The sequence below is a fragment of the Saccostrea cucullata genome, unplaced genomic scaffold, assembly GCF_032062105.1.
Source record: "Saccostrea cucullata isolate Sc308-1 unplaced genomic scaffold, CSIRO_AGI_Scuc_v1 ctg1136, whole genome shotgun sequence".
Taxonomy (NCBI): Eukaryota; Metazoa; Mollusca; class Bivalvia; order Ostreida; family Ostreidae; genus Saccostrea; species Saccostrea cuccullata.
This window is the reverse complement of record NW_026918788.1, coordinates 107057-134232: the sequence shown is the minus strand read 5'-3', so window position 1 is coordinate 134232 and position 27176 is coordinate 107057. Positions and strand designations below refer to the sequence as shown.

Below are 27176 nucleotides of genomic sequence, written 5' to 3'. Positions count from 1 at the left end.
TCATATGAATAAAATTTCGTCAACAGGACAGCTTATGCAAAATAAAGTAATGGGAATTAAAATTTTTCGTCTGCTGCCCGGCGTCAGCAAAACACATCACCTTCTGCAGAAGCAGATCCATTTGACATAATGGCAAAGTGTCTCTATATACATTTTCATGATTAACAAAATTTTCCTAATTTTTTCACTCAAAATTACAAGTACCTATAGCTGACCATTGCAAATAAGTCAGTCAATAAATAATTAGTCAAATAAAAATAATTTTGAAATATGTGGCTTGAGGGTCAGTGGTTCCTGTAGGGTGGGCTGCACAACTGGTTATACAGTTGAAATGCACTTTCTCTTTGTTACTCTGATCTTACTCTGGGTATTAAGTATCTTACATGTGAAAGAGTATGCATGCTAAGTGTATAATTATGATAAGTAATGGTGCCTCTTTCATTTTATTATACTAGACTAGTTATTAGCTTTATAATACATGTATATAATAAAACAGACAGAAAAGAAAATATGAAATCAGAAGAGGATATGTAAATGAGAAATCTCAATTAGGTGAACTCCTATAAATACCATCTGACATTTGATTAATTAAAAGAATCCATTGGTAAACTCTGTATTCTCATTTCTGTAGCTGTGTGTACTTTGTTGTATGGTTCTTGTCTGAGAGATTGTTGGTATGAGTAAAGGGCAGCCTGGAGGTTTCCTGTCACCTGTTGACAGATCCCCAGAATCTGCCACGACATGTCTCTGAGATCTATATACTGTCCCTGATCATAGTGAACTAGGGTCTGTAGATCATCTAGAGCTGTTTGTACTCGCATTGTGTCTACATGTCTGTAGCACAAGATCTCTAGCATGTGTAACAGTACCAAGGATGGTACAAATAATACTGTCATGCGGTTCTGTTGAGCAGACTGTAGTTCTGGTATCAATTCATTGATGTAATGGATTCTAGTGTAAAGTCTGATATCCCATGCTACAGCCTGCCTCATCTTTGTCGACCAGGACGGTCCCCCTACAGCCTCAGTATACATCTCTCTATCTACATAATTTTTATACATAACATAAGGCTGTGCTAACTTGACCTTTGTCATCTCTACAAAAGGTAAAGCTTCCATGTATCTACATGTCTTGTAGTAATACATGGCTATGTACAGCATGTCTGTGATACAACCAAATTTGGCTGCTAATTTCAGCATGTGACAGGACATTTTGTCAGCTGTATAACTCAGTTTGTTGTCAGGTGTGCAAGTTTCCATGTGTAATGTATAAGCAGTGCACTGAAGGACACTAGCAGTAATGATCTGTAACACTAAGACTTGATACTGTGTCAGGAGAGCTGAACCTATCATCTGTTCTATTGTATGAAGACAACTAATGCAGCTTTGTATGTCGAATTTGTTTGATATAATGCAATGACTTAGTATTTCTTCAAATAGATTTATATCAAATTCAGCCTCAGAAATCAGAGTATGATCATCTGTACAGATGGAGTTTCTGGGGTTATGTAAAACATTTATAATATAAGACCTAATGGAGGGACTGTGTAGCAGGAATGCTAAGCCCTTCTCATACAACTCTGACAGTCTTATAAATAATTGATGTTGTTTGACGCCACAAATTTTACTCAGAAACATGTTGTTATCTGGAATGAAAAAGTTAGGACAGACCCCTTCATACACCCATTTCAGGATGAGTTTAAAACAGACCCAGAAACTCCCCAGGAGATTTTGTGGACACCAGTGACTCAGAGGTATTGCTTTTTGTTGAATCACCCAGAAAACTGCGGTTTTCATGTGATAGGAACACAGTAATTTATCATCATCACCTACTCCATTGTTAATTATTTCTGTTAAGATCAATTTAAGTAAGCCATAAGTTAAGAATTGACAGTGATTCATAACAAACACAAGTTTTTGTTCAGCTTGGGAAAAAGAAATTCTCCATTCATGATCTTCATGATGTCCTAGCTTATGTCCAATTGCTACAAAGTGACATCCATTTTTCACTATATCATCAACAACATGAGGCTGGGGCCATGAGTGACATCTGTCTATCCATGAGGAGGCAGAGGGGGGCCAAAAGTCACTAACAAAACAGACGGCATAATCAAATTCTACTGTTCCAGATGTCCCACTGGCACAGGGTCCATGTGGAGTAAGGTTATAATGTGCAGTTACTGATGATTCAGAAAAAGAGAACTGTCTGTATTCAGAACTAGATACATAATATCTGTTATTCATTCTAACACACACTCTCTGGATTGTATCTGTCCATGCTTGGTGACAGTAAATATAACAAAGTAAATCCTGGTGGACTATCAGAACAGTCACAGAGCATCAGTGTTTGTCTGTGTGTGTTGTAATACTGAGACTGAGACAATTCCCAGACCACACAGTGATTATTTGACCACTTCATAAAGTCTACATCAGATCCTTTCAGTCTGAATCCTTCTCCGTGACTTCCACTCACCATCACTCTGTTGTCATCACTTGTCGTCATTTCATTTATCACCTTCTCTATGATGTCCACCACATCTCTCCTCATGGTCACCTGTTGTGACGTCCCCACTTTATAACACAGTCCCACAAACACCGACTCTGATATGCGTTGTATGGCTTTAGTACTGAGAATGAGTAAAGTGGAATTTATATATTCTTGTATAATTAATGTTTCACTTTTGTACACCTATAATTATCATACCTTAATTAATCTGGAAATTTTTGCTGTTGATAAATTTGTAGCAAATTTGTGAGTTCAATGCATTCGCAAAAATATTTTTCTTAAAAATAAATACCAATAAGAAAATATAAACAAAGCAGTGGTAATTTGTAAAATTTTGAAATGTAAAAATTAATCAACACCATTTTGACCCAAATTCGCAAAATTAAAATGACATAAAATTTTCCAGATATACAGTAATTGATAAGCTTAATAAACTATTATGTTTTATCAAAAAGAAATGTTGACAGTGTATATTTATTTATCTCTTAATTAGAAAATTTTTTTTACTTTAAATCATACATGTAAATCATAAAATAAAAAAAAACTTCCTCAACTGAATCAGTTATTTTTCAACGCAACTAAATCATTCATTTATTTTAAATAGTGAAATTTATAACTGAAAGTGTCTAAGGTATATTTTAAAGTCAGTGGTGTAAAAAGTTAAAACCAATTTTACTGTCAACAAATTACACTGATTCAGATGATTTAGGAATTGTTTTTAGTTTTATAAATTCTTGTCATTAAAACTTACGTTTGTGAGCTTCTAATGGAGTCCATTTTTGGTGGCGGATATTCCTTTCTGCTAAAGTGTATTCTAGTGTGAAGTCACAGATTTCACCTGAGGTGCAAAGTGGGGATAGACGAAAAGCTTCCTCTCGATGGGTATTTGGAGGTCAAGCTCAGACATCTACAATTTTAATTTGATAAGTGAAAATAATATCTCACTTATATATGATGATGGGTAACTCTGCTTGGAAAATATGGAAATTTTCTTACTGAATCAAATTTCTTCAAAATGTTGAATTTCCTTCTTACCCAATATAACTCAAGTCATCAATTTCATTTCCTTTATGTATTTTGGACTCCTGTTGCTTCCGATGTAATTTTCTGATACAGACTTTAAATTAATAACACTTGAACTTTGGCTTAAAATTATTTCCAGCCATGGGATTAGTTTTGTCCTTAAATATAAAGCAAAACTGTAGCATAATAGGATAGAATGGTTTTTATGTCCCACTGTGATTATGGCTGGGGCATATTTAGTGTTTGTTATGTCTGTCTTCTGTCCTTTTGTCACACTTTGCATTTATCTCTGTTCAAAGCTCAGTTTTAAAGATATTTTCATCAAACTTCATATGCTGTTAGGTATTGATGAGAGTCACTCAGGTGACCTGTTGCTATCCGTTTTCATCCGTCATTGTATGTCACAACCCCAGGGGGGGGGGGGGCTCTACTTATATACTGAAAATGAATTAATTGTTTGAAAACTGCTCCTTGGTATTTAAATCAAACATTTTTTTTATAGGCAAGGGTGCCTTTTCAAAAAATGTGCAATGCTTGAACCAAGGGTCGGGATTCATGTGTAGTAGGGAGAGGGGGGGGGGGGGCTCTACTTATATACTGAAAATGAATTAATTGTTTGAAAACTGCTCCTTGGTATTTAAATCAAACATTTTTTTTATAGGCAAGGGTGCCTTTTCAAAAAATGTGCAATGCTTGAACCAAGGGTCGGGATTCATGTGTAGTAGGGGCACTACTGATTATTGCTGGTTAGACTTTTTGATTTTTTTTTTATAAAAATTATTTATGAAAATAAAACACATTATTTGTGAATATTTTTTAAACCTGTATGGTTGAAAACACCATAAAACTAGTCACAACTAAGGACAACATGTTTGTCAATCATATTTTTAAAAGAAATTTATTGAAACGAAATTGAGTAACTTTAGAGAAATTATTTTTTTTTTTTAATATTTGGATCTTACTCGATTAAAATTAAACTGATCCTGATCAAAATTAACACAAAACGAACAAAGAGCTAAAGCCACGAACTATCAATATATGCCTTTAATTTTAGACAAAATTTTAGTTTGAAATCACAAAGCCTATCATATGTCATTTTGTAAAGCACAATGTCATGGTACGCTACAAATAATTTTTTGGCACACAGGCCACCGTCCTTAGCACATGCGCAGAGACAAATATACCTATGTAGTTAAAAACTGCTTAAAAACGCCGATTTTACGGCAGTTATTCCAAAATTTGAATTTGGCCACAGTAGAGTACCCTTTCCAAACTTTGCATACATAAAAATATTACATATATGCACCTTTATGCAAAATATCTTAGAGGTACTCGCGTGTGGCCAATATGAATTTTACATTTTATGAACGTTGAGCTTTCAGAAATTGAAGCAAGGACCTCCATTCTTATAGTAGTTATAAGTTCATCATATGCATAAATACCCTAAATTAGTTATTAGTATATCAGATTTATTCTTGATAATTATATAATCCCCAATTTGTCAATAATTCTTTACTAGAATTTTTTAAATTGTCATTTAATATGGTTTCTTTTATATAATTTAAAAATTACGCTCTTTTCTTTCATGCTTACGTACATGATACAATGATGACGTCATAATATGACCGTGAGGCCTACTGAATCTGAGCAAAAATAATTTGAAAAAGTTTGTCAAAATAATTTTATAATTAGAAAAAAAAGTGTTGAAAATTGATTTATGTTGGGTTTCCACTTTGTTGATAGCACTAGATGTTGAACGTAAAAAAGCCAAATCCGAAGGTTATATCTTAAATACAAGCAACTCTATGACTGTGTATTCTAGTAAACGTAAAATAGTTAATAGTTTGATCTGTTCATAATTACAAATGAAGAAATATATGGCGTTTATGAACATTATGCATTCAAGATTTACAGTAAATGTTAGTTAGCTTACATTATTTTAAAACTCTAAAACGCTTGTTCTCTCTCTCTCTCTCTCTCTCTCTCTCTCTCTCTCTCTCTCTCTCTCTCTCTCTCTCTCTCTCTCTCTCTCTCGCCGTACGTAGATTTTCCCTTCTTTATTAGCCTATTACGATGTCTTAGAATTTTTGATTTGGACTTCTAATTTACAAGATCAACTTACATATTTGACGATGTCCTTTATGAAGTGTAAGAACCATTTCATAAATACTAAAAGTATTATACAATTTTGATAAGAGCTTATTTATAGAGACAGTTTTTATGTTATTTAATTTTTTTGCGGAAGGGGGAATGGGAGGGCATTCCTTTAAAAAAAACGATGCAGAATTTTTTCCCGAAGAAAAAAAAGAAAGAAAAATCTAGTAATTTGTAATCTAATAACTCTGAAACAGAATAACTGCGGATGATCCATCCGCACACGTAAACATTATAGAAGAAGTTTGTCTCGTAACTACTAAAGGCATAACATGGATCGGACAGACGTAAGAAACGGGATCACTGAATTATCTATAGATAGAAGAAAATCTCCGCGGAAGTGATGTGAAAGTGTTATTTGGGGATGACAATTACTAAAAATAAGTGTTAAAATGAAGCTTTTATTTTCACTACATTTTATACGAGGGTTGTCCCAAAAAGTCGTAGACAGGTAAAACAGTTTTGTTTCTCTTTGCTTTATTATATTTTTCTCCTTGTCATAGCAAAGAGTAACATTTTTTGATCTTGAACTTCAAGTTTTATAATGATATTACATCTTATAAGAAAATTATGAAAAAATAAAGAAAGAATATAAGTGTACACCGGCGCAAGAAAGCAAGCGTCTTACGCCTCTTATAACGTCATGATCTCTTTGGCTGCTTTACTAGTGGGTATTAACATTTTAATATTTTTTAAAGTGATTTTTACACTCTTGAATAAGGGACATATATTCAAATACACCGCTGTCCGTTTGGTTTTTTTTTACTTGTTTTTTAAATCAGATTCAAATTTCAGTCGAAATTTAGTCGTAGATCGCCTTACATTGTAGGCAGCAGAGAAAACAAATTGTTTGACGTCGTTCGCTGTTTAGAATTTTCCAAATTGTTTGTGTTTATCAAACAACACTCTACTTCTTACATGCCGTTATTAACTATTTTCGGTACAGAAGAAAAATTCTCATTGAATATCGTGCAATTTAAAAATAACTTTTTAATTTAAATTTGGTGTGTAATGTCACTTCTGTACTCTAAGTTCCCGTCTCCGATGTATATAAACCATATTCAAGACAATTTATTACATCTACGTGCGCCGACTACGCGTTCGACGACGTCATTTTCATCAAACTCAATTTCAACGATACTTTGAAAATCATGACATCAATCGTCTGATTTTAATGATATATATATGAAACTTTGAAATAATATTAAGATTTTTATTCTGGTTTTAGTGGTTTAAATTTGAGTTCAATGTATTATATAGTACGAAAGAAATGAAAGCAAATAAAATAGTTATATGCGTAAATTGTTCCAAATTTTGTCCGTGCGCCGACAGGCCTTATCGTCCTTCATATAAATCGTCCTAATATTATTAATATGAAAGATATGTATTTAAAAATTCACAATTTAAAAGAACATTGAATATACTATGTCTTTGCAAAATTTGGTAAGTATTGGTTGCATGATTAAAAAGTTATTAAGATTGTCTACGACTTTTTGGGACAACCCTCGTATACATACCACTTGCACCTATGTATATCTACAGTGAACGCGAATTGGGACATGTATTTTTGTTACTTAGGATGCCCCTTCACTATGATTAGTAGTTAGATTGGTTTCGCTTCAAATATATGAACAAGAAACATATTGACGCGAACGTCAAAAATCGGCCGCTAACCAATTAATTCTTCCTTTGATAGAAGTAATTCGAAACTGAAATTTGAGTGATCGGTTTTTTAAATTTATATTTTCCTGTTGAAATATCCTCGTGACATGAAATACTAGCATGCGACATTGCCTATTTTCTTCATGCACAATGCATGTGTAAGCAAACTGCGCATAGACCTCTGCGTCTCTGCACGCAGTTTCGTGCAAACGAACTCTGGTGGAAGTTTGATGTTTAAGTAATTATTACATAAAAGTACAAAATTAATGTTTAGACTTAGCCATAGTTTTTTTAATTTAAACAGATGTAGGACTCTCTTAGAGGATGTTAACAACCCCAAAATCGATCTAGATCCACCACTACATTTCTTCTCTTTCAGTGCTGAGATGTGGCGGGAAAATGATTGGCACATTGTAAAAACGTGCTTTTTCCAAGCCTCATAGACCAAATTGTCGTACGATGCCGTGCTTTTAAGAAATCAATATTTCATCGAATTTTTGAAAAACTTTCATAGACAATGTATGAATAAACACGGCATTTTAAAATAAGTACAACAAATCCTGACTAGACTGTTTAAAAAGAGAAAGTAAATTGTCGATATACAACGTGGTCTTTGTTTTACACTATGCCTACACAAGACTTTCAGTAATGTCAGATCGAGTTTGTCTGAGTGTGATTTGGGGACAAGCGACAATCCTTTACTTATTGAAATATTTGATTTTTTTAACAATAAACAGGCGCAGATTTGTTTTAATGCAGTACACAATAATATAATTTAAGATGAAAGGATTAAGACGCATGTCTTACCCCCCCCCCCCCCCCCCCCCAAACAAAATAGAAGCGATAGTGATATAGAACATGAGAATTAAAAATAGTCAATCAAATAAAAAAAATGCACTGTTTAATTTTGCTTAAAGAGCAAGATAAATACCTGAAAGAAAAAGAAACCTAAATCAAAATGCGTGTGATATCAATATTATCTAGCAGACTACGATATACCTGATGATATAACTAGAAAAACTCGAACTTTGAGCTACAATCTATAATTTTTTATTATAACTTTTTTATAAAAATCTTTGAAATCAAATTCATTTTACTTAAACCCCCTCCTTTTCTTTAAAACTTCAAGAATTCTGCAATACATATATTTTATTGTCAAAATGCACGAATAAATCTGGGTTCGTCATATACACAAAAAACATACTTACCCCCTTTTATAATTTATTTCTGAATAATAGGCCCAAATTTTTGTTAAGAAAAAGATTTAATAATTACTGCGCCCGGCTTAACTTTTTATTTATCCAGTCACAAAATTAAATTAAATTAAATAGTTTTAAAACTACATCATGTACAGAAAAAAAACAATTGTAACGCTTGGGTTTACAAAGGTAAGAAGTTACTGTAGAATATTTTATTGCAAAGGACTTTTTACGATGTTATGACGTTACGTTACTAATAATGACGTTCCTCATGTAAATTTCATTCAAAACAATGCCATACTGTCAAGTCTCTTCTTGAAAAAGTATAAAAGATATCTAAAAAAGGAAAACAGTTCTGAAAAGCTACAAGTCTACACTATCTTTAGTGAACTTCTCATTGAATTTTTAGTTAAGGCATATTTCGTTAGTTCGTGGCTTTAGCTCTTTATTGCCTCTTCATGTATTTACAATGAAGAAATCTATTTTATTGTCAAGTTCAATAATGTTTTAACCCTTATAACACCTAATCAGACTTATAAGTGTTCTTGAGGAAATTTTATTTATTTTCAATAATTGTGTAGTTATGGTTGGGATCGGTTTAATTTTGATTGGGATAGGTCAAAATTACAAAAAATAATTTCTCTAAAATTTTTCTTTTTCGTTTCAATTTCTTTTATAAATATGATAAATGAACATGTTCTCCCCAGTTGTGACTGGTTTTAAGAAGATTTTAACAACAATTTAAAAATATTCACAAATTCTGTGTTTTATTTTCATAAATATTCTATATGCGGCTTTTCATTCCATATATTTTATAACGTTTTCAGGTGAGGCATTCATTTACAGCAAAATTTTTACAAGAAAGCATCTTATTTGGATGTAAATAATTTTTTGAATTTTCTTTGAAAAAAAATACAAAAAATTCATATAAAATAATCAAGAGCTAATGTCGGTCTTTCAATGCTGTAACCATTGTTTAAAAAGGTTGACTCAAAGATCTATAAAATAAAATGTTGGTGTGGCATTCCTCATGAAGCAAAAGCCAGCATGAATAAACAAGTTAAAAAGAAGAAAATAATTAATTTCTAATCCCTGGACACAATTTCTGTCAAGTTTTCGAAAGTTTATTTAAATTGGAAGTTTATTATAATTTTATAAGAAATGGTTTTTGACTGTTTGATTTCATTTTAGTGTACTGGAGCTGTGGAGACAAAGTCTGTTACATATCAGGAGCAGTTCTACTTATCATTCCTTATGTCATGCTCAGAAAGATCAAAGGTTCCTCACACACAGCCTAACAAGCTCTCTGATTGGTCACTACCTTCAATCTTATTTGTTACAGCATCTGTGATTGGTCCACATTAAAGAGAGATCTCAAGCATTACCATTGGTCCATATCTTCTTTGTTAAAGTAACATTGCAGCATTCTTACCTTAAATAAACATTTTTTTCATAAAACTTACAGACAGCATATATCATGGTGCTTTTCTGAGTATATCATACAAATGTACATTTAGAACTCTTAATCAAACTTTTATTTACAACATCTTTTATTCCTGAATTACTGATGAAAAGTCTGTTTAGTTTTATTAATCATTTTCTGTTAATATCAGTTATTCCCATTTTTACTGGTTACATGATAAAGTAAGTTGTGAACCTTAAATGCACATGTATTTTTTAAAGTGAAACAAAAGTTGATTCATTTTCAATGTTGGTATGGAGCCAGGAGGCTGTTGATTATTCACCTTGTTGTGGGGTATTTGTAGAACATATCATTACTGCTGAGACTATAATGACAATAATATATCTAGTCCATGACAAAATTAAGAATTCTTGTTTACATGTGCCATTCTATTTTCTAGCAGAATATACCTGGTACTACATTGTACATGTATATTGGTTACTTAATTTATACAGTACTTACACAAAGAATCAGTGAAATGTTTGGAGGTTTAGGTTAAGGATTTTATATTCTTGTTCTGGTTGGTTTGTTTACATTATGTATTGTATACATATTGTATGCATATGTTTAAGTGATGTTTGCAGGATAAATATATTTATGTTTCAGAGTAGTTTTTTGTGCAATTGTTAAATAATACTGTTCTGTAAACTTGTATGTGATAAAGTTTTCGTCTTCCAATGTATCTTTTTGTAAGAAGTACAGTTGTCTGCTCTTGAGGATTTATTCAGGGAATTGTTTGGTATAACCTTGTTTCAAGGTCATTCTACAAAGAAAGTTCAAGGTTACTGCCAGAAAAAAACTCAGACATTTCTTTTCTATGTTATCATATTAAGAAGAATCATGACAAGCTCCATCTGTAGAGAGATTGCTTTGGACATGAGTGTTTGTCTCAACTTTGACCTCAGGTTCTTCTGGCAAGTTCAAGGTCAAGGGCAGAAAAAGATATACACGTCCAGTAACTTCTTGTCTGAGCTATAACATGCATTTAGCAATGGAGAATCATTGGAAGTTTTAAAATTTTTAAAATGAAAAAAAAATTATTCCGATAAATTTTCCTAGAAATCTTGAAGTGATTCGACTGCTGGCATTAATGTATTACAATGATATATGCTGTAGTGTTGAACATTCGATTTTTAATGTATTGTTGATATTTCCTGTTTCTATTAATAAAATTTGCTAAGAATATATGGAATGAGGTGTCAAGTGTGCTTGTTAATGAATATGTTACTAAAAATGAAAAGACTTTTATATATTTTTCTAATCTGTCATGATTGTTGAGTGTAAATTTTAAAACCTTGTTTAAATTTATGAATTGTTTAAGGATGGTTAGTTTAACATTAATTGCCTTATAGTATCAAAACCATTAATTTTTTCTAAAATGTTATGATATTATTTTTTTTTCAAATCTTTGTATTTTTTGATACATTTAAGTACTTAAAATGTGTACTTGCAATGTTTTAATACGGTGTATTTTTAATATATATTGGGCTTTGGGGTGTTTGGTTTATTATCAATCTTATTTTTGCTTCCTTGAATTGATATATTTAACAATAGGATATAGAAGTTTTGATTCAACTTTCCTCACATACGGGATTTACCAATGCTAAAAAAATGATTATAAATATGTTTATATACACCAAAAAGTTTTGATTTTGATTTTGTTGAGATGACTTGATTAAAGAAAGAAATCAAAAGAAAATTTATATGTGTTGATATATACATATTTATTATATATATTTATTTTCTGTTCATGAAAATTTTCTTTTCAATAATGTAAAAAAAAAAAACCTACCTGTGGAATTACATATTAAGTTTGAATCTAGTCTAAGCTTCTTGATTATAATTATTTTCCTCATAAATTAGTTTAAGAAGGAGGAAATGTTGAATAATGATAAATAATAACATTGAAATTTAAAAAAATAAATTGAATGTGTAATTGAAATCATGTTGTTACATTTCTTATATTTCTGTTGAATATTAATACTTTGTATTCATTCATAAAATTAAAGGCAAACATAAAGAAAAGAGTTATAAAAATCAAAAAGAATTGTTGGTGAACAATGAAGAGAAAGATTTAAGAATTTTACTCATAGTTTCAGAATAAATTTGTGTCTGCTTCTCTTTTGTAAGTAAAAGAGGGTCAAACTGAAGATCAAATACTATATGTGTACTTAAAAGAAAGGGCTTCATATTTCAGCAGTTTTGGCGCAGACAAGGATGCGCTAATTCATGAATACCGCCACGAATACATCAATAAATAGAGTATATGGTACAACAAACGTGTATTTCTAATTCATTATTATGTTACATTCTGTAATTTTTTGTTACCAGGACAATGTTTTGAATCAGTTGTTCTTAAGATTGGGCTTTCTTTTTTTATCTTCATTAGTATGCAACAAGGGAAGATGTTTTTCTTTTGGGGACCATCATGGCTTTAGTGCAGGGTAAGTCATTTGGCTGTACAAATTTTTTGCTGTGTTAATTGTTTTTATGTACCTCACAAACCTTAAAGCAAGTGGTAAAATAAAATCATGGAATCAACTAAATTTATTGAAAGCAATTATTTGATATGTTTTCTGCATAAAAATACAGGTGGCTATATGAGAATGATACCTGTAGGGAAAGAAGACCCTGGTAAGAATTTATCAATTTTATCCATCCATAATTTAAAAGCTTAGCAGCTTTGTTATCTATGAAAATAAGCAATTTTACATCATTTCATTTCATTTTGAAGAGAAAATACTGAGTATTAAAAAGTTTTCCACTTAAGTATAGTAGCTTGTTCCCTTTTTAGGTTCCCCTTATTTTACACAATATACATGAGGATATGGTATTATTTTTATTTTAATTGTGTATAATATAGTATTTCTAGTTAAAATTTTGTACAATCATTTTAATGATTTTGAGTATCAAGAAATACAAGTCAATTTTCAACACCTATCGCAAAATAAAAATTCTGGAACATTTTCTTTCGAACAGACTGTGGTTTCTCTATAACATACAAAAGGACGGAGACATTTAAATCAGGTACTATATAAAGGAAAACATGGTGAGCTGTAGCTCTTTTCCATTACTCCTTCAAAAATCTTTTCCATTGCTCCAGGGCAATATGCCAATGATCTTAGCATATATATTTATGAAGAAGAAGGGTGCATTTATTGAAATGGTTAATTTCATGCCCCCTGGGTCAAGGGTATAGTCTGAAATAAATTAATGGTTACACGTATGAAATCTGCTCTGTAGTATTAGTCAAATGAAATTTGTGATAAAAATAATTTTGAATATGTGACCCCAAGTTCAGTGGTTCCTCTGGGGTTGTGTGCACAAATGGTAGGCCTTTCAGCTAATTTTTCAAGGTGCACATAATTATAGTAAAAAACATTGTATAGATAAATTTATAGGTACATAAAATTATCAAAAAAGATAATAACTTGTGCATACTTTTAATTACCTCATTAAAAAGTTTAATCATTTATACTTGACTTTTCCGATGTTGTGTTTTAAGACAGGTAACTCAGGTGTGAAAAATGACAAACTTAGTGCCGATTTGTGAGTTATCGTTTATAGGAATGACATATAGGCTGCTTCAGCATTGGTATTGTTATATACACAAAAGGGTTCCTTACAATTGTTTTGTTCACAATAAAGAGAATGCCTTCTCTCCACCTGAAATAACAGGGTCAAATGAATAGGGAACAGACTATATTCAATAGTTTAACTCTCTTAGACGATTATTATGAAGAAGAAAATTTAATGTCATGTTTTTTGTGTTCGAGCTTTTTCGCTTCCTATGTAAATATATCTATTTTTACAAGTAAATGCAACAATTGATAATCTTATTTGTGTTACTAAGCACGAAGGGGAACGACCGAGTATAAAAATTTAAATAGGTTAGAACTAAGAAGGAGGGTAGATTTCACTTTTTATTTTAATTAAAATTTTTAATTATTTGCAGTAAACCGGTGTCCGCAACTATAAAGTAAATAAGTTTAACATTGGTGCTAAATTTTAAAACCACTAGATTCTACTGAAAGCAAAGAAACACCTGAGAAATGCTAGAAACTGCCTTGCGTATAAACAGTTAGATACCCCGAGCCTGCTCTAAACAAGTTTCAGCAGTGAGTTATCGTTCATAACACCGACCCCTAGCGGCAGTTGAAAGGCCTACAAATGGTTATAAAGTTGAAATGCATTTTCTCTTTGTAACTCTGATCTAACTCTGGGTATTAAGTAACTTACATGTAGAAGAGTATGCATGCTAAGTGTATAATTATGATAAGTAGTGGTGCCTCTTTTATTTTATTATACTATAGACTAGTTATTAGCTTTATAATACATGTAATAAAACAGACAGAAAAGAAAATATGAAATCAGAAGAGGATTATGTAATGAGAAACTCTGTGAATTCCTACAAATATCATCTGACATTTAATTAATTAAGGGAATCCATTGGTAATTAAACTATGTATTCTCATTTCTGTAGCTGTGTGTACTTTGTTGCATGGTTCTTGTCTAAGAGATTGTTGAGTATAGAGCAGCCTGGAAGTTCCCTGTCACCTATTGACAGATCCCCAGAATCTCCCACGAAATGTCTATGAGATGTAACCCTATCAGCTGACCCTGATCATAGTGAACTAGGGTCTGTAGATCATCTAGAGCTGTTTGTACTTGCATTGTGCCTACATGTCTGTAGCACAAGATCTCTAGCATGTATAACAGTACCAAGGATGGTACAGATAATAATCTGCAGTGGTTCTGTAGAGCAGACTGTAGTTCTGGTATCAGTTCATTGATGTAATGGATTCTAGTGTAAAGTCCGACATTCCCTGCTACAGCCTGTCTCATCTTTGTAGACCAGGACTGTCCCCCTACAGCCTCAGTATACATCTCACTATCAAAATAATTTATATACATAACATAAGGCTGTGCTAACTTGACCTTTATCATCTCTACAATAGATAAAGCTTTCATGTATTTTTGTGTCTTGTAGTAATGCATGGCTATGTACAGCATGTCTGTGATACAACCAAACTTGGCTGCTAAATTCAGCATTTGAGAGGACATTTTGTTAGCTCTATAACTCAGTTTGTTGTCAGGTGTGTAGGTTTCCATGTGTAATTTAAAAGCAGTGTACTGAAGGACCCTGGCAGTAATGTTCTGAAGCTTGAGGGCTTGATACTGTCTCAGGAGGGGTGAACCTATCATATGTTCTATTTTAGTTAGATATCTAATGCAGCTTTGTATGTCACATTTGGCTGGTATAATGTAATCACGTAGTATTTCAGCAAATAGATTTCTATCAAATTCAGCCTCAGAAATCAGAGTATGATCATCTGTACTGATGGAGTTTCTGGGGTTATAGAGGACATCTATAATATAAGACCTAATGGAGGGACTGTGTAGCAGGAATGCTAAGCTTTTCTTCTCATACAACTCAGACAGTCTTATAAATAATTGATGTTGTTTGACGCCAAAAAATTTACTCAGAAACATGTTGTTACCTGGAATGAAAAAGTTAGGACAGACCCCTTCATACACCCATTTGAGGATGATTTTAAAACAGACCCAGAAACTCCCCAGGATATTTTGTGGACACCAGTGACTCAGAGGTATTGTATTTTGTTGAATCACCCAGAAAACTGCAGTTTTCATGTGATAGGAACACAGTAACTTATCATCATCACCTACTCCATTGTTAATCATTTCTGTTAAGATCAATTTAAATAAGCCGTAAGTTAAGAATTGACAGTGATTCATTACAAACACAAGTTTTTGTTCTGCTCGGGAGAAAGAAATTCTCCATTCATGATCTTCATGATTTCCTAGCTTATGCCCAAGTGCTACAAAGTGACATCCATTTTTCACTATATCATCAACAACATGAGGCTGGGGCCGGGCCATGAGTGACATCTGTCTCTCCATGAGGAGGCAGAGGGAGGCCAAAAGTCACTAACAAAACAATCAGCATGATCATATTCTAGTGTTGCAAATGTTCCAGTGGCACAGGGTCCATGTGGAGTAAGGTTATAAGGTGCAGTTACTGATGATTGAGAAAAAGAGAACTGTCTGTATTCAGAACTAGATACATAATATCTGTTATTCATTCTAACACATGCTCTCTGGATTGTTCTGTCCATGCTTGGTGACAGTAAATATAACAAAGTAAATCCTGGTGGACTATCTGAACAGTCACAGAGCATTAGTATTTGTCTGTGTGTGTTGTAATACTGAGACTGAGATAATTCCCAGACCACACAGTGATTATTTGACCACCTCATAATGTCCATATCAGACCCTTTCAGTCTGAATCCTTCACTGTGACTTCCACTCACTATCAATCTATCCTCATCACTTGTCGTCGCTTGATTTCTCACCAAATCCATGAGTTCCACCATATCTCTCATCACCGCCACCAGTTGAGGGGTCCCCACTTTACGACACAGTCCCACAAACACAGACTCTGATATCCGTTGTATGGCTTTAGTACTGAGAATGATTAAAGTGGAATTTATATATTCTTGTATAATTTATGTTTCACTTTTGTAAATCTATATATAATTATCATACCTTAATTTGAAAATTTTTGCTGTTGATAAATTTGTAGCAAATTTGTGAGTTCAATGCATTCGCAAAAATATTTTTCTTAAAAATAAATACCAATAAGAAAATATAAACGAGATATGAGGCCTCAAAGTTGCGGTCTAGGAAGCAGAAGAAAAAAAGAATAATAATCTTTACCAACAGAATCAGTAGAAGGTCTTCCGTTAGAAACGGAAGACCTTAACAAAGCAGTGGTAATTTGCAAAATTTTAAAATGTAAAAAAAACTAATCAACACCATTTTGACCCAAATTCGCATAATAAAAATGACATAAAATTTTCCAGATATACAGTAATTGATAAGCTTAATAAACTATTATGTTTTATTAGAAAGAAATGTTGACAGAGTATATTTATTTATCTCTTCATTAGAATTTTTTTTTGTTTAATTAATTTAATTTTAGAATGTAAATCATAAAATTAAAAAAAACTTCCTCAACTGAATCAGTTATTTTTCAATGCAAATAAATCATTCATTTATTTTAAATAGTGAAATTTAAGGTATATTTTAAATTCAGTGTTGTAAAAAGTTTTACTGTCAACAAATTACAGTGGACCTTCAGATATCCGGACGCCAGATATCCGGATGCTTCAGTATCCGGACGATTTTTCATCGGAACGAAATTTTTAAATGTTACTTTGTCTTGTTTAACTGGTGATTCAGATATCCGGATGCTTCACATATCCGGACAAATTGACTGGGAACCAAAGCGTCTGGATAAATGAGGGTCCACTGTACACTTATTCAGATGATTTAGGAATTGTTTTTAGTTTTATAAATTCTTGTCATTAAAACTTACGTTTGTGAGCTTCTAATGGAGTCCATTTTTGGTGGCGGTTATTCCTTTCTGCTAAAGTGTATTCTAGTGTGCAGTCACAGATTTAACCTGAGGTGCAAAGTGGTGATAGACAAAGAACTTTCTCTCGATGGGTATTGGGGGGTCAAGCTCAGACATCTACAATTTTAATTTGATAAGTGAAAATGATATCTCACTTATATATGATAATGGGTAACTCTGCTTGGAAAATATTGAAATTTTCATACTGAATCAAATTTCATCAAAATGTTGAATTTCCTTCTTACCCAATATAACTCAAGTCATCAATTTCGTTTCCTGTATGTATATTTTGGACTCCTGTTGCTTCCGATGAAATTTTTCTGATACAGACTTGAAATAAATAACACTTGAAATTTGGCTTAAAATATTTCCAACTACAGGCACGTAGCATCGTTTTTGAAAGTGTGGGGGGGGGGCAACCTTGAAATTCGGTCCTCGCACACGTGGAAAGCCTACGTGCGTTCCGATTTTTCATCATTCGTAACCCATGTTGTCCCAACGATCATTATTTTGTACTGTGTTCTTCCTTCATCAACATGTCTGTATTAATATTTGGTGACTCACACATTCGACGCTTATATCATTATGCGAGGAATCAGAGACAACATTCAAACAATTATATTTAATGTACAAAATGTAGCGATCTCGGTCATTGGGATTAGTGGGGACAGAATAGGTCGAAGTATGGACATTAAGAGTCATTCTCTGTAAGCATCAAAATGGGCTGGAAATTGATTTTCACGGATTTTGCCGAAACTTTGTGAAAAAGTTACATTATAAGCCCAATTTACAAAAATATTATTAAAAGTGATCAATTGGTCTTGTTTCCATAGCAACCAGGTTATCTGTTTTTTCACATGGTGGTAAATACCTAAAATGATATTTCTTCCCATACATCTACATTTAATTAAATAAAGGAGGTTATTCTTATTTTTTCCTTTGAAATAATTTGTTATTTGTAATTTCTATCAAAAAAAGTTGAAAAAAACATTTTGGAACTGCTGTTAAATGCCAAATAACATTGAAAAAATGCTTTTAAAAGGGGGGTTAAACATAACAATGTGTACAAAAAACGCAGGCACTGGTGGAATATTCTTATGCTCAGAATTTCACCTTATACATTAATGAAGAACATATGAAAAAACTGGAGAGGTATTATTTACTTTAAGAAAATAAATTGATTGTAAAGTTTGTAAAAATCTCTAAATTTACACACATTTTTGACAAGAGTTATTTCCCCTTTCGGAAATCTTTTGCTTAAATCAATGAAAATGAAAGTGAAAGTACACAGCAGAAAACGACTTTGGAGAGTAAAAACTGTCTGCTTTGGATATTTTTAGGGGTTTTAATCCAACTTGTGAAGTATTTAACGTTACCCATAGTTAAACTGTTAAATGAATGATTGTTTTGGCCTTACTGTGACTGAGAGATACACATGTTTGTGTATAACATTAGATGTGATAAACTTAAAAATTCCTATGAAATTCCTGCCTCTGTGACAACAAGTGCTGCATCATTGAAAAAAAAGTGTTTAAAAACAAAGTGACATCAGTTAAATAGACTTCAGAGCTGAGGTTGGGATAATAAGGTTGTGATGAAGAAATATACATGGCAATAAGAAGATCACTAGGCAAGTACCAATGAATGAAATATTTACCACGTACATTGAAAGTTGCACATATTTTGTATGAGTTTATTGATAAAAGGGGATGCCTATTTATTTAAAAAAAAACATGTACCCAAAGCATAAATAATCATATGATTCTAATTATATCAATAATTTATAGTATACCTTATGTCCTATTATCAATCTTATTAAAATCAGATGTTGATGAAAATTACATAAATCATCTATTGATAAAAATCATATATGTAAACTTATTTGGACTAAATTAATTCTGCATACATGATGAAAGCTAAATACCTCATAACAGCTTTTAAATTGTGTGCTTGAAAAAAAAAGGGGGGGGAGAGTTATTGCCATGTAAGGTATTTGATCAATTAAAAAAATAATTTCATTTATTAATCATTTTTTAAATTAATTATTTTTTTAATTGTACAAGTGAAATTACATCGCTAAACGGAACACGTGATAAAACTGCGATTTTCTTTTAGATTTCAATTTTTGCAGGGTTGAAATTTGTTGATTCAATTTTTTTTTTGAATGGGTCTATGATTGTGGGTGAATGTGTCCTTTCTTTTAGTAACTTAAAGTTATTGCCAAAAAAAGAAATGAAAGAACATAGGAATTTATTTCTTTAGCATCAGATTAATTTATGCAACAAAGAAAAAAAAATTATTTTATATTCAGATTATTTTGCCATTGCAAACACCACTACAGGAGAATTTAAGCCAAATATATAATACAATGTTTACACTTTACTGAAACAATACCGGTATATAATGAGGGAATACATGAAAGTAAAGTTTATAGGGAAATACGGCAATTTTCACTGAAAAGGAGTTCATTTACGTGCATGCGGAAAAATGGTCGTTATTGAAATTATGGATTTATTTGCCCAAATTATAGCAGAGAAAAAAAAATATTTTGTATTTGATTTTGTCAAATTTTATCACAGAGTGACTTTATGTTCTGGAAAATATTTCTAAGAAGCTTTCCAAATAGTTTTAGATAAAAATAAGTTACTTAAATTGAAAAAAAAAATACTAAGACAAATAAATTACCCCCTCCCCCCCCCCCTTTGTAACATATTGGAGGGGCAGTGGTAACATTTTATATCCCCCCCTCACTTTAACCCCCAAGAAAACTATTTCAGATCATTATATTTTTCCTGCCATATATGAGTTTTGTGTACTGCTAGATCAATACTTATATGAATCATTCCTGAATTATTTGGTTACCATAGCAACTGTTTTTTTAATTAAATTATGAATTTATAGTCTTTTTCATGTTAGTGAAATGACAATGTTTATGGAATTTATTTTATTGAAGAAAACACATAATCGTGCAATAAAGCAGTAGATTTTGTATATAAATTTTCGATAAAACATATCAATGAAAAGGATTTTCCTGAACTATTGGTTGCCATAGCAACCATTTTAAAAAATAAGTTATGAATTACTATTTTGATATTTAGTGAAATATAGCTTAACTCAATTCATTTTACTGAAAAAGAGGAAAAAAATAATGAATGAAGATATGATATTATTTGTCATATAATTGTCAGTATAACAAAATTTGTGATAGCAACCACATAAGGAAGCGTTCAAAAAGTATTCGGTTACCATAGCAACATGATTTTAGACGCTTGAATTTTTATTTATTTTTCTTTAAAATGTACATAAGTGAAATAACAAATATAATAAGTGTTATCTATTTAAAATTGAAGAAATTAAATCATCCACCGAGACTACAGATTCTGCATAGTGATAACGTCATTAGCTATATGATTTTCCTGACTTTTTGGTTGCTATAGTAACAACTTATTATTTTTTTTAATTATTGAACTTACACATTTATCATAATATTTTAAAATTATGATGTTAAGTAGTGTGATTTGCTTTACTTTTGACCTTTTTAAAGTTATGATGTACAAAAAGCAGCCAAATGTTGAATCTACAAGTTAATCCAAAATCTCCATAGCAACCATTTTCATTTTCGTTTTATTTTATTTTAAGAAATAATACCTCTCTAGAAATTTTATATTTTGTTGAGTTAGGAATGAACTTTCCAGTGATGGTAGTTGTTTGTTATGGGTTGCCCGCGTTTTCTTGCTACTATGCTTAGAAAATGCCAAATATTAGCATTTTTCATTTTTGTAAAATTTTGAAAAATTCACACTTTTCACTAGAATACAACTCTTTTATAACCAACTACTGAATAATTTCATCAGTGGTGGTAGTTACTCCAACAAATAGTCTATCAGAGTAGGCAACAATTAAATCTGTAAATAATATACAGAAAATAGAAATTTATGATGAAGATGGTATACTTTCAGCAGGTTTCTCTGTATTTTTGGCCTCAAAATGGTGGTTTTGGTTACCATGGCAACCGGGACTCAAAATAAAAAATTAACCCCCAAAATGTTCTATACATGGTGTTTCTACATTGCATGCAAAAAATCAGCAAAATCTGTGATGTACCATTTCCAACTTTTTTCTAAATTCTTTGATTCTTACAGAGAATGACTCTTAATGTGCTAGAAGAGGAGATTCAAAGGAACCGACCACAGAAGCTAACTTTACATATTGTGGGAAACGATATCGATCAGCCGCAGGCTGATGAGGATTCGGTTAGGGAGAATGTGTCAAAAATAATGGCGACATGTGACTTGTTTTTAAACCGGTATCATTTATATAAGATATATGTGTGTCAGTCGTTACCAAGATATCCCACCAGACACTGCCGAGTTGCTTTATATAATAGGTAAATAGTCTTGGCAAATCAACTTTTAAAAGAAGAAGTTAAAAACAGAAGGCAGGTTGTGTACTGGAAGTTAAAGGGCTTGAAGAACTCTGTAGTGAATAACTTTTGTGATGAGGGCAATCAGGGGTGTTGTGATACAAAGTACAAGTGATAGCCAGATAAATAGTTTGTATGTCATTTAGCCATATAACAATTGTGGTTAATTTGCATCTTAAGTTTATGAAACAGGCAATACATGTATATGTACCTTAGTACCCTAGTGACTTAGAACAGCTTACAAAACGGGTATTAATGATTTAAAAAAAGAAAAAAAAAAGCTTATTATGCATATATGACACAATGTTATACTTTCAGCAGTTTTCTGTTTAATCATATATTAGATGCATTGTAGAGAGCTAGTCCAAGAGTGGCCATGGGAAATACAGCAAGGGACCCTTGTGATCAAGCATTTATGTTTACTTAGAACAGTAAGTCTGGAAACTTTTTCTACTGCATGAGTTGCAGAAGAGCCTGTGATAATTTGCCACATGTTCAAGTATGAGTGGAAATTTTGCCACATTACTGAACAATTAGTGGTATTTTAATGTATTACTGAATCTTGATAATTTTATCAAGTTACAAATGCGATAATTCTATCGCTATGCTTTAAAATAAGTGATAATTTTATCACATCTTGATCAGTGCTGATTCTTGATAATTCTATCAAGTTATAAATGCGATAATTCTATCGCAATTAGTGATAATTTTATAACGTCTTCAATAGTGCTGAATCTTGATAATTCTATCAAGTTACAAATGCGATAATTCTATCGCTATGCTTTACATTTAGTGATAATTTTATCACGTCTTGATCAGTGCTGAATCTTGATAATTCTATCAAGTTATAAATGCGATAATTCTATCGCAATTAGTGATAATTTTATCACGTCTTCAATAGTGATGAATCTTGATAATTCTATCAAGTTACAAATGCGATAATTCTATCGCTATGCTTTACAATTAGTAATAATTTTATCACGTCTTGATCAGTGCTGAATCTTGATAATTCTATCAAGTTATAAATGCGATAATTATATCGCTATGCTTCACAAGGGATAGTGAATTAATTAGTGATATTGCAATGGTTTTTGATACATTGTGTAGCTATATTTCACTAGTGCACTGTAATCATACAGACTGTTTTAAGATATAAACAATAATTGGTATAAAGAACTACCCTTAAGTCAGGTCTAATGGGTAATTTTATCCTATTGCCTGATATGGGCTAATATTTGGATGAGTAAATCAACAATAATTTTGCCACATTACTCGAAAGCTGATAATTTTATCAGTCATAGATAGGTTAAATTCTTGACATGATTTGTATAAATTAGGCATACATGCTAACATCCATTTACAGAGATGAGTACCAGTAATAGGCCTACAGACTATGGGGGTGGTTACAAAGCCAGTTAATTTACAACAAGAGGAAGTCGCAAGTGACACTCCAACAAGCAACAATCATTCAAGCCATTTAGAAGACGGCAATTTTACCAAGTAATTCAGGTACTAATTAACAAACAGCATCTAAGGAGTTATCGCTTAACGCAGGGGTTAAGAATCCCAGTATCATTAAGCCATTTGGTCTCCGTGTAGATTCTAAGATAAAAAGCAAAATCTGGGGAAATGAATTTGTTGATTTGTAAATTTGTTAGGAATCAAAAATAAGAATAATTATAAAGGCTTTGAAATCAGTGAAATCTTAGAAGGGGAGTGTGAAATCAAACCCAAAAAGCAAACATTAAATTCAGAAATCCATAGTGAGGCATTGGCTATCAGTTTGGGTAAATCCAAAGTAGGTCTAAATTCTGGGTTTCTGGTTTTCATAATAAATTCAAATCTGTTCAATATCAGGAGATAGAAGATGCAGTAGGTTTAATGCGCATATATGGGAAAAATTATGGGTTTTTTAAATTGGATATTCAGAATGCATATAAAATCATTCCAATACATTGGAACATTGGGAATTTTTGGGTTTTACTTTAGACCATGAATACTATTTTGACAAAACTCTCCCTATGTGACTTAATTTTTCATGTCAGTTATTTGAAGAATTCAGTACTGCAGTACATTGGGTATGTGAAAACAAGTTAGGCTTACATGGGAGACTAGTTCATGTTTTTGTTCAAGGATATTGGTATTCCAATTAAGAAGTTAAAAACTGTCCTTCCCTGTGCTTCACTTATATGTTTGGGTATTGAGTTGGATTCTATTTTGATGGAGTCATGTTTACCACAAGACAAGTTAACTAAAGCTAGACACCTAATACAAATTCACAAGTCTAAAAAATCTGTAACATTACTAGAGTTACAGTCTGTAATAGGTCTGTTAAACTTTGCCTGTTCAGTGGTCATTCCAGGACGCCCATTTCCTAGGCGGCTAAATGATCTGTTAATTGAGTTAACTCAACCTTTTCATCATAGGAGATTGAATAAGGAAGCTCGAGCGAATTTAAATGCTTGGGGATTGTTTTTGGAGCATTTCAATAGCAAGTCACTGTTTTCATCAGAACAATGGGACAATTCTGACTCATTACAGTTGTAGATGGATACAAGTAGCATTGGTTTCTGTGGTTATTTACGAAATCAGTATTTTAGTGGTATATGGCCTAAAACCTGGAAAACCTATCATATTACAATAAAAGGAGTTATTTCCAAGTGTACTTGCAGTTCAGCTTTGAGCAGATCAGTTAGAAAATCGATGTGTTTTTATTAAATTTTTTTCACGGATAATGATGCTGTTGTGCACATCATCAACAAACAAACCTAAAGTAAAGTCAATCATGGTTCTTGTTTGTCGTTTAGTAGTTCAATATTTTAAACACAATATTTTATTTCAAGGAAGACATGTACCGGGTTTAGATAATGTTTTAGCTGATCATCTTTCTCGCCAGCAATATTCCACAGTCCCTACAAAATAATTCCTACAACAACCCTGTAGCATGCCATAACAATGAGGACAATCTCAAAGTTTAGAATCAATAGCTTCAGACCTAATAAATCAGTCATTAGCAGCATCAACTCAAAGGGCAATTGAATATTACCATTGTTTGGTGTCATCATTTTGCTTTGCCAAGGAAAGGTGTACCAGCAAAAGCATAAGCTTAAGATATCATTTTGTTTATAGCTTATTGTTTCTGGCAACCTATGATTCAGCATTAAGTATTCAACATAAGATAAGGAATATTAAAGGCCCAACTTTTAGTGAAAAAAAGTTTACAAGGTTACAAGAATAAGACAAGCTTAGTGGACCCTAGTTTACCTATAACACCAATCATTCTTAAACTGCTGATAGCTTTTTAACAATATAAAACAAGTTTATATTTTGTACAGGTACTTATGAAAAGTGTGTATTTAGTGGCATTTCACTGTTTTCTTAGGATTGTAGAATTTACAGCTTCAAAAGACAGAAATTTTCATTTATTGACAATAGAATCTGTACATTTTTTAGAAAATACATGTACTTTAAACTGCCCAATAGGGTTGGAGTTGACTATGAAAACTTTCAAACATGGTAAAGGTCAATCTTACACTGTGCATGTGAAAAATGACAGCAAAGATAACACAATATGTCCTGTTCAGGCCCTATGGACATATTTTCAATTACGAAAACCAACTTCTGGTCCTCTTTTTACTTTCATGGATGAGTCATCGGTGTCACGGAAATATTGTACAGATCAGTTATGTTTGTCATTAAATTGGTGTGGGTTAGATATAAAGGTCACAGCTTTAGAATCAGAGCAGCAACAACGGCTTTTTCCAATGGAGTTCTAGAGCAAAAATTTAAAAGGAGGTGTGTTTTTAATAAAGCAATTTGCTATTGCTATCAAAGAAGTCCAATTATTTTAAAAATAGTTGAATATTTTAACAATAATATAATTATGAAACACTTAAGATATCGTTTACTTTAGATTTAAAACATATTACCGGTAGATAAGAAAAGAAGAAAGCACTCATTCCCTATTCACCTTGAATAAACGTCTCTCCCGAGACAGACGATTTGGGTTTTGATGGTCGCCATACTTATTTTTGGAAAGGATATTCTTATCCACCCATTCTGTTGCCGAGTTTTGACCATTTCTGACAAATAAACTGATCTTGTTATAAAAATTAACTTACATGGAGAGAAATATTAAACTCGGAAAAATCTTTCAGCTTTTGTTACAGAACGCTACGAAGGGACCGCCTATTTCACGTGATTTGCGTATTTTTTGATCACCCCTTGTATATGAAATATTCCTGGATTTGGACTAGGAAATTGAGATATTATTTGAAATTACTACATTTTTATATAGCTTCAGCCACAGTTGTTCCATGTCTGACAACACTGATCTCAGGATTTGGAGGCACGGATCAGAAGGGGGTGGTGATGGGAGTGTTCAGATCTCTAGGGTCTCTAGCCAGAGCTTTCGGTCCTGTTTTATCCAGTGTAGGTAAGGTCATATGATCACAATATTGGTTAAGCTTAACTTAATTGTTTTTCAACTAATTAAAGTCTTTGCTGTTAATTACGCTGCATTTCATTTCCGGAAATACGCACAGCATTTCCGACATTTTTTTTTCATTTCCGACATAATTTTTTTTTTATTTCCAGAATTTACCTGTGCGGCAATTCAACATTATTTTAAGTAAAAGAAAAAATGGAATGTAAAAGTATTTATACCAAAATATGAATAAAATTTAAAAAAAAAAACATTTATACATATATGCATACATGTAGCACTAAGTCTAGGTAATGCATAAAACTTTTCCCACACATTTAATCTGCACTTAAGTAAATGTCAGTGACAGCACCATTCTTGTGTCCAAATGCAAGTTACTGATTTTTACAAGTCACTGGGATTTACAAAGTTGGATTTCAATTATTCATTAATCATTTATTATTATTCCTTCAAATTTTTTGTATGTAAAGTTATCAAATCTGTTACTATAGGTACTACATATGTATTTGAAAAATGTCGGAAATGAAAACTAAAATATGTCGGAAATGAAAAGTCGATAATTACCAAAAATTAATGAAATGAAATGCAGCCATTAATCTTATGCTTCAACTAAAATTAAATTATTGAGGACATTTAAGGTGGAATGCAACACCGACTTTTTAGGTCACCTGAGTAACTCAGGTATTCTTTGAAAATATTCTTCTCTGCTCCCAAGTATTAGATAAACTAAGTGCATAGTTATGATGACCAAGAGTGTCTCTACCAAAGTTGTGAATTTTATGGCCCCAGGGTCAGGGGTTCTGGTGTTAGTTTGGGGCTCTATTGATTATATAGTGAAAATACATGAATTCTTTGAAAATATTCTT

General features: G+C 32.0%; 1 protein-coding gene and 1 pseudogene across 3 annotated transcripts in view; one reads left to right on the top strand and one right to left on the bottom strand.

The window, feature by feature from the left end:
• LOC134271278 (major facilitator superfamily domain-containing protein 10-like) overlaps positions 1–27176 on the top strand; it is a 45517-nt gene that overhangs the window by 9903 nt on the left and 8438 nt on the right. The window contains exon 11 of one of the 3 annotated variants that reach the window (XM_062753519.1): positions 26164–26301. The exons of 1 other annotated variant lie outside the window; for it this stretch is intronic. In XM_062753519.1, the coding sequence (XP_062609503.1) occupies positions 26164–26301 (138 nt within the window). Of the gene's footprint in view, positions 1–9734; positions 11304–26163; positions 26302–27176 lie in introns of those variants that run through there. One more of the 3 variants, XM_062753509.1, reaches the window with a different exon arrangement.
• On the bottom strand, positions 585–3417 carry LOC134271246 (uncharacterized; annotated as a pseudogene).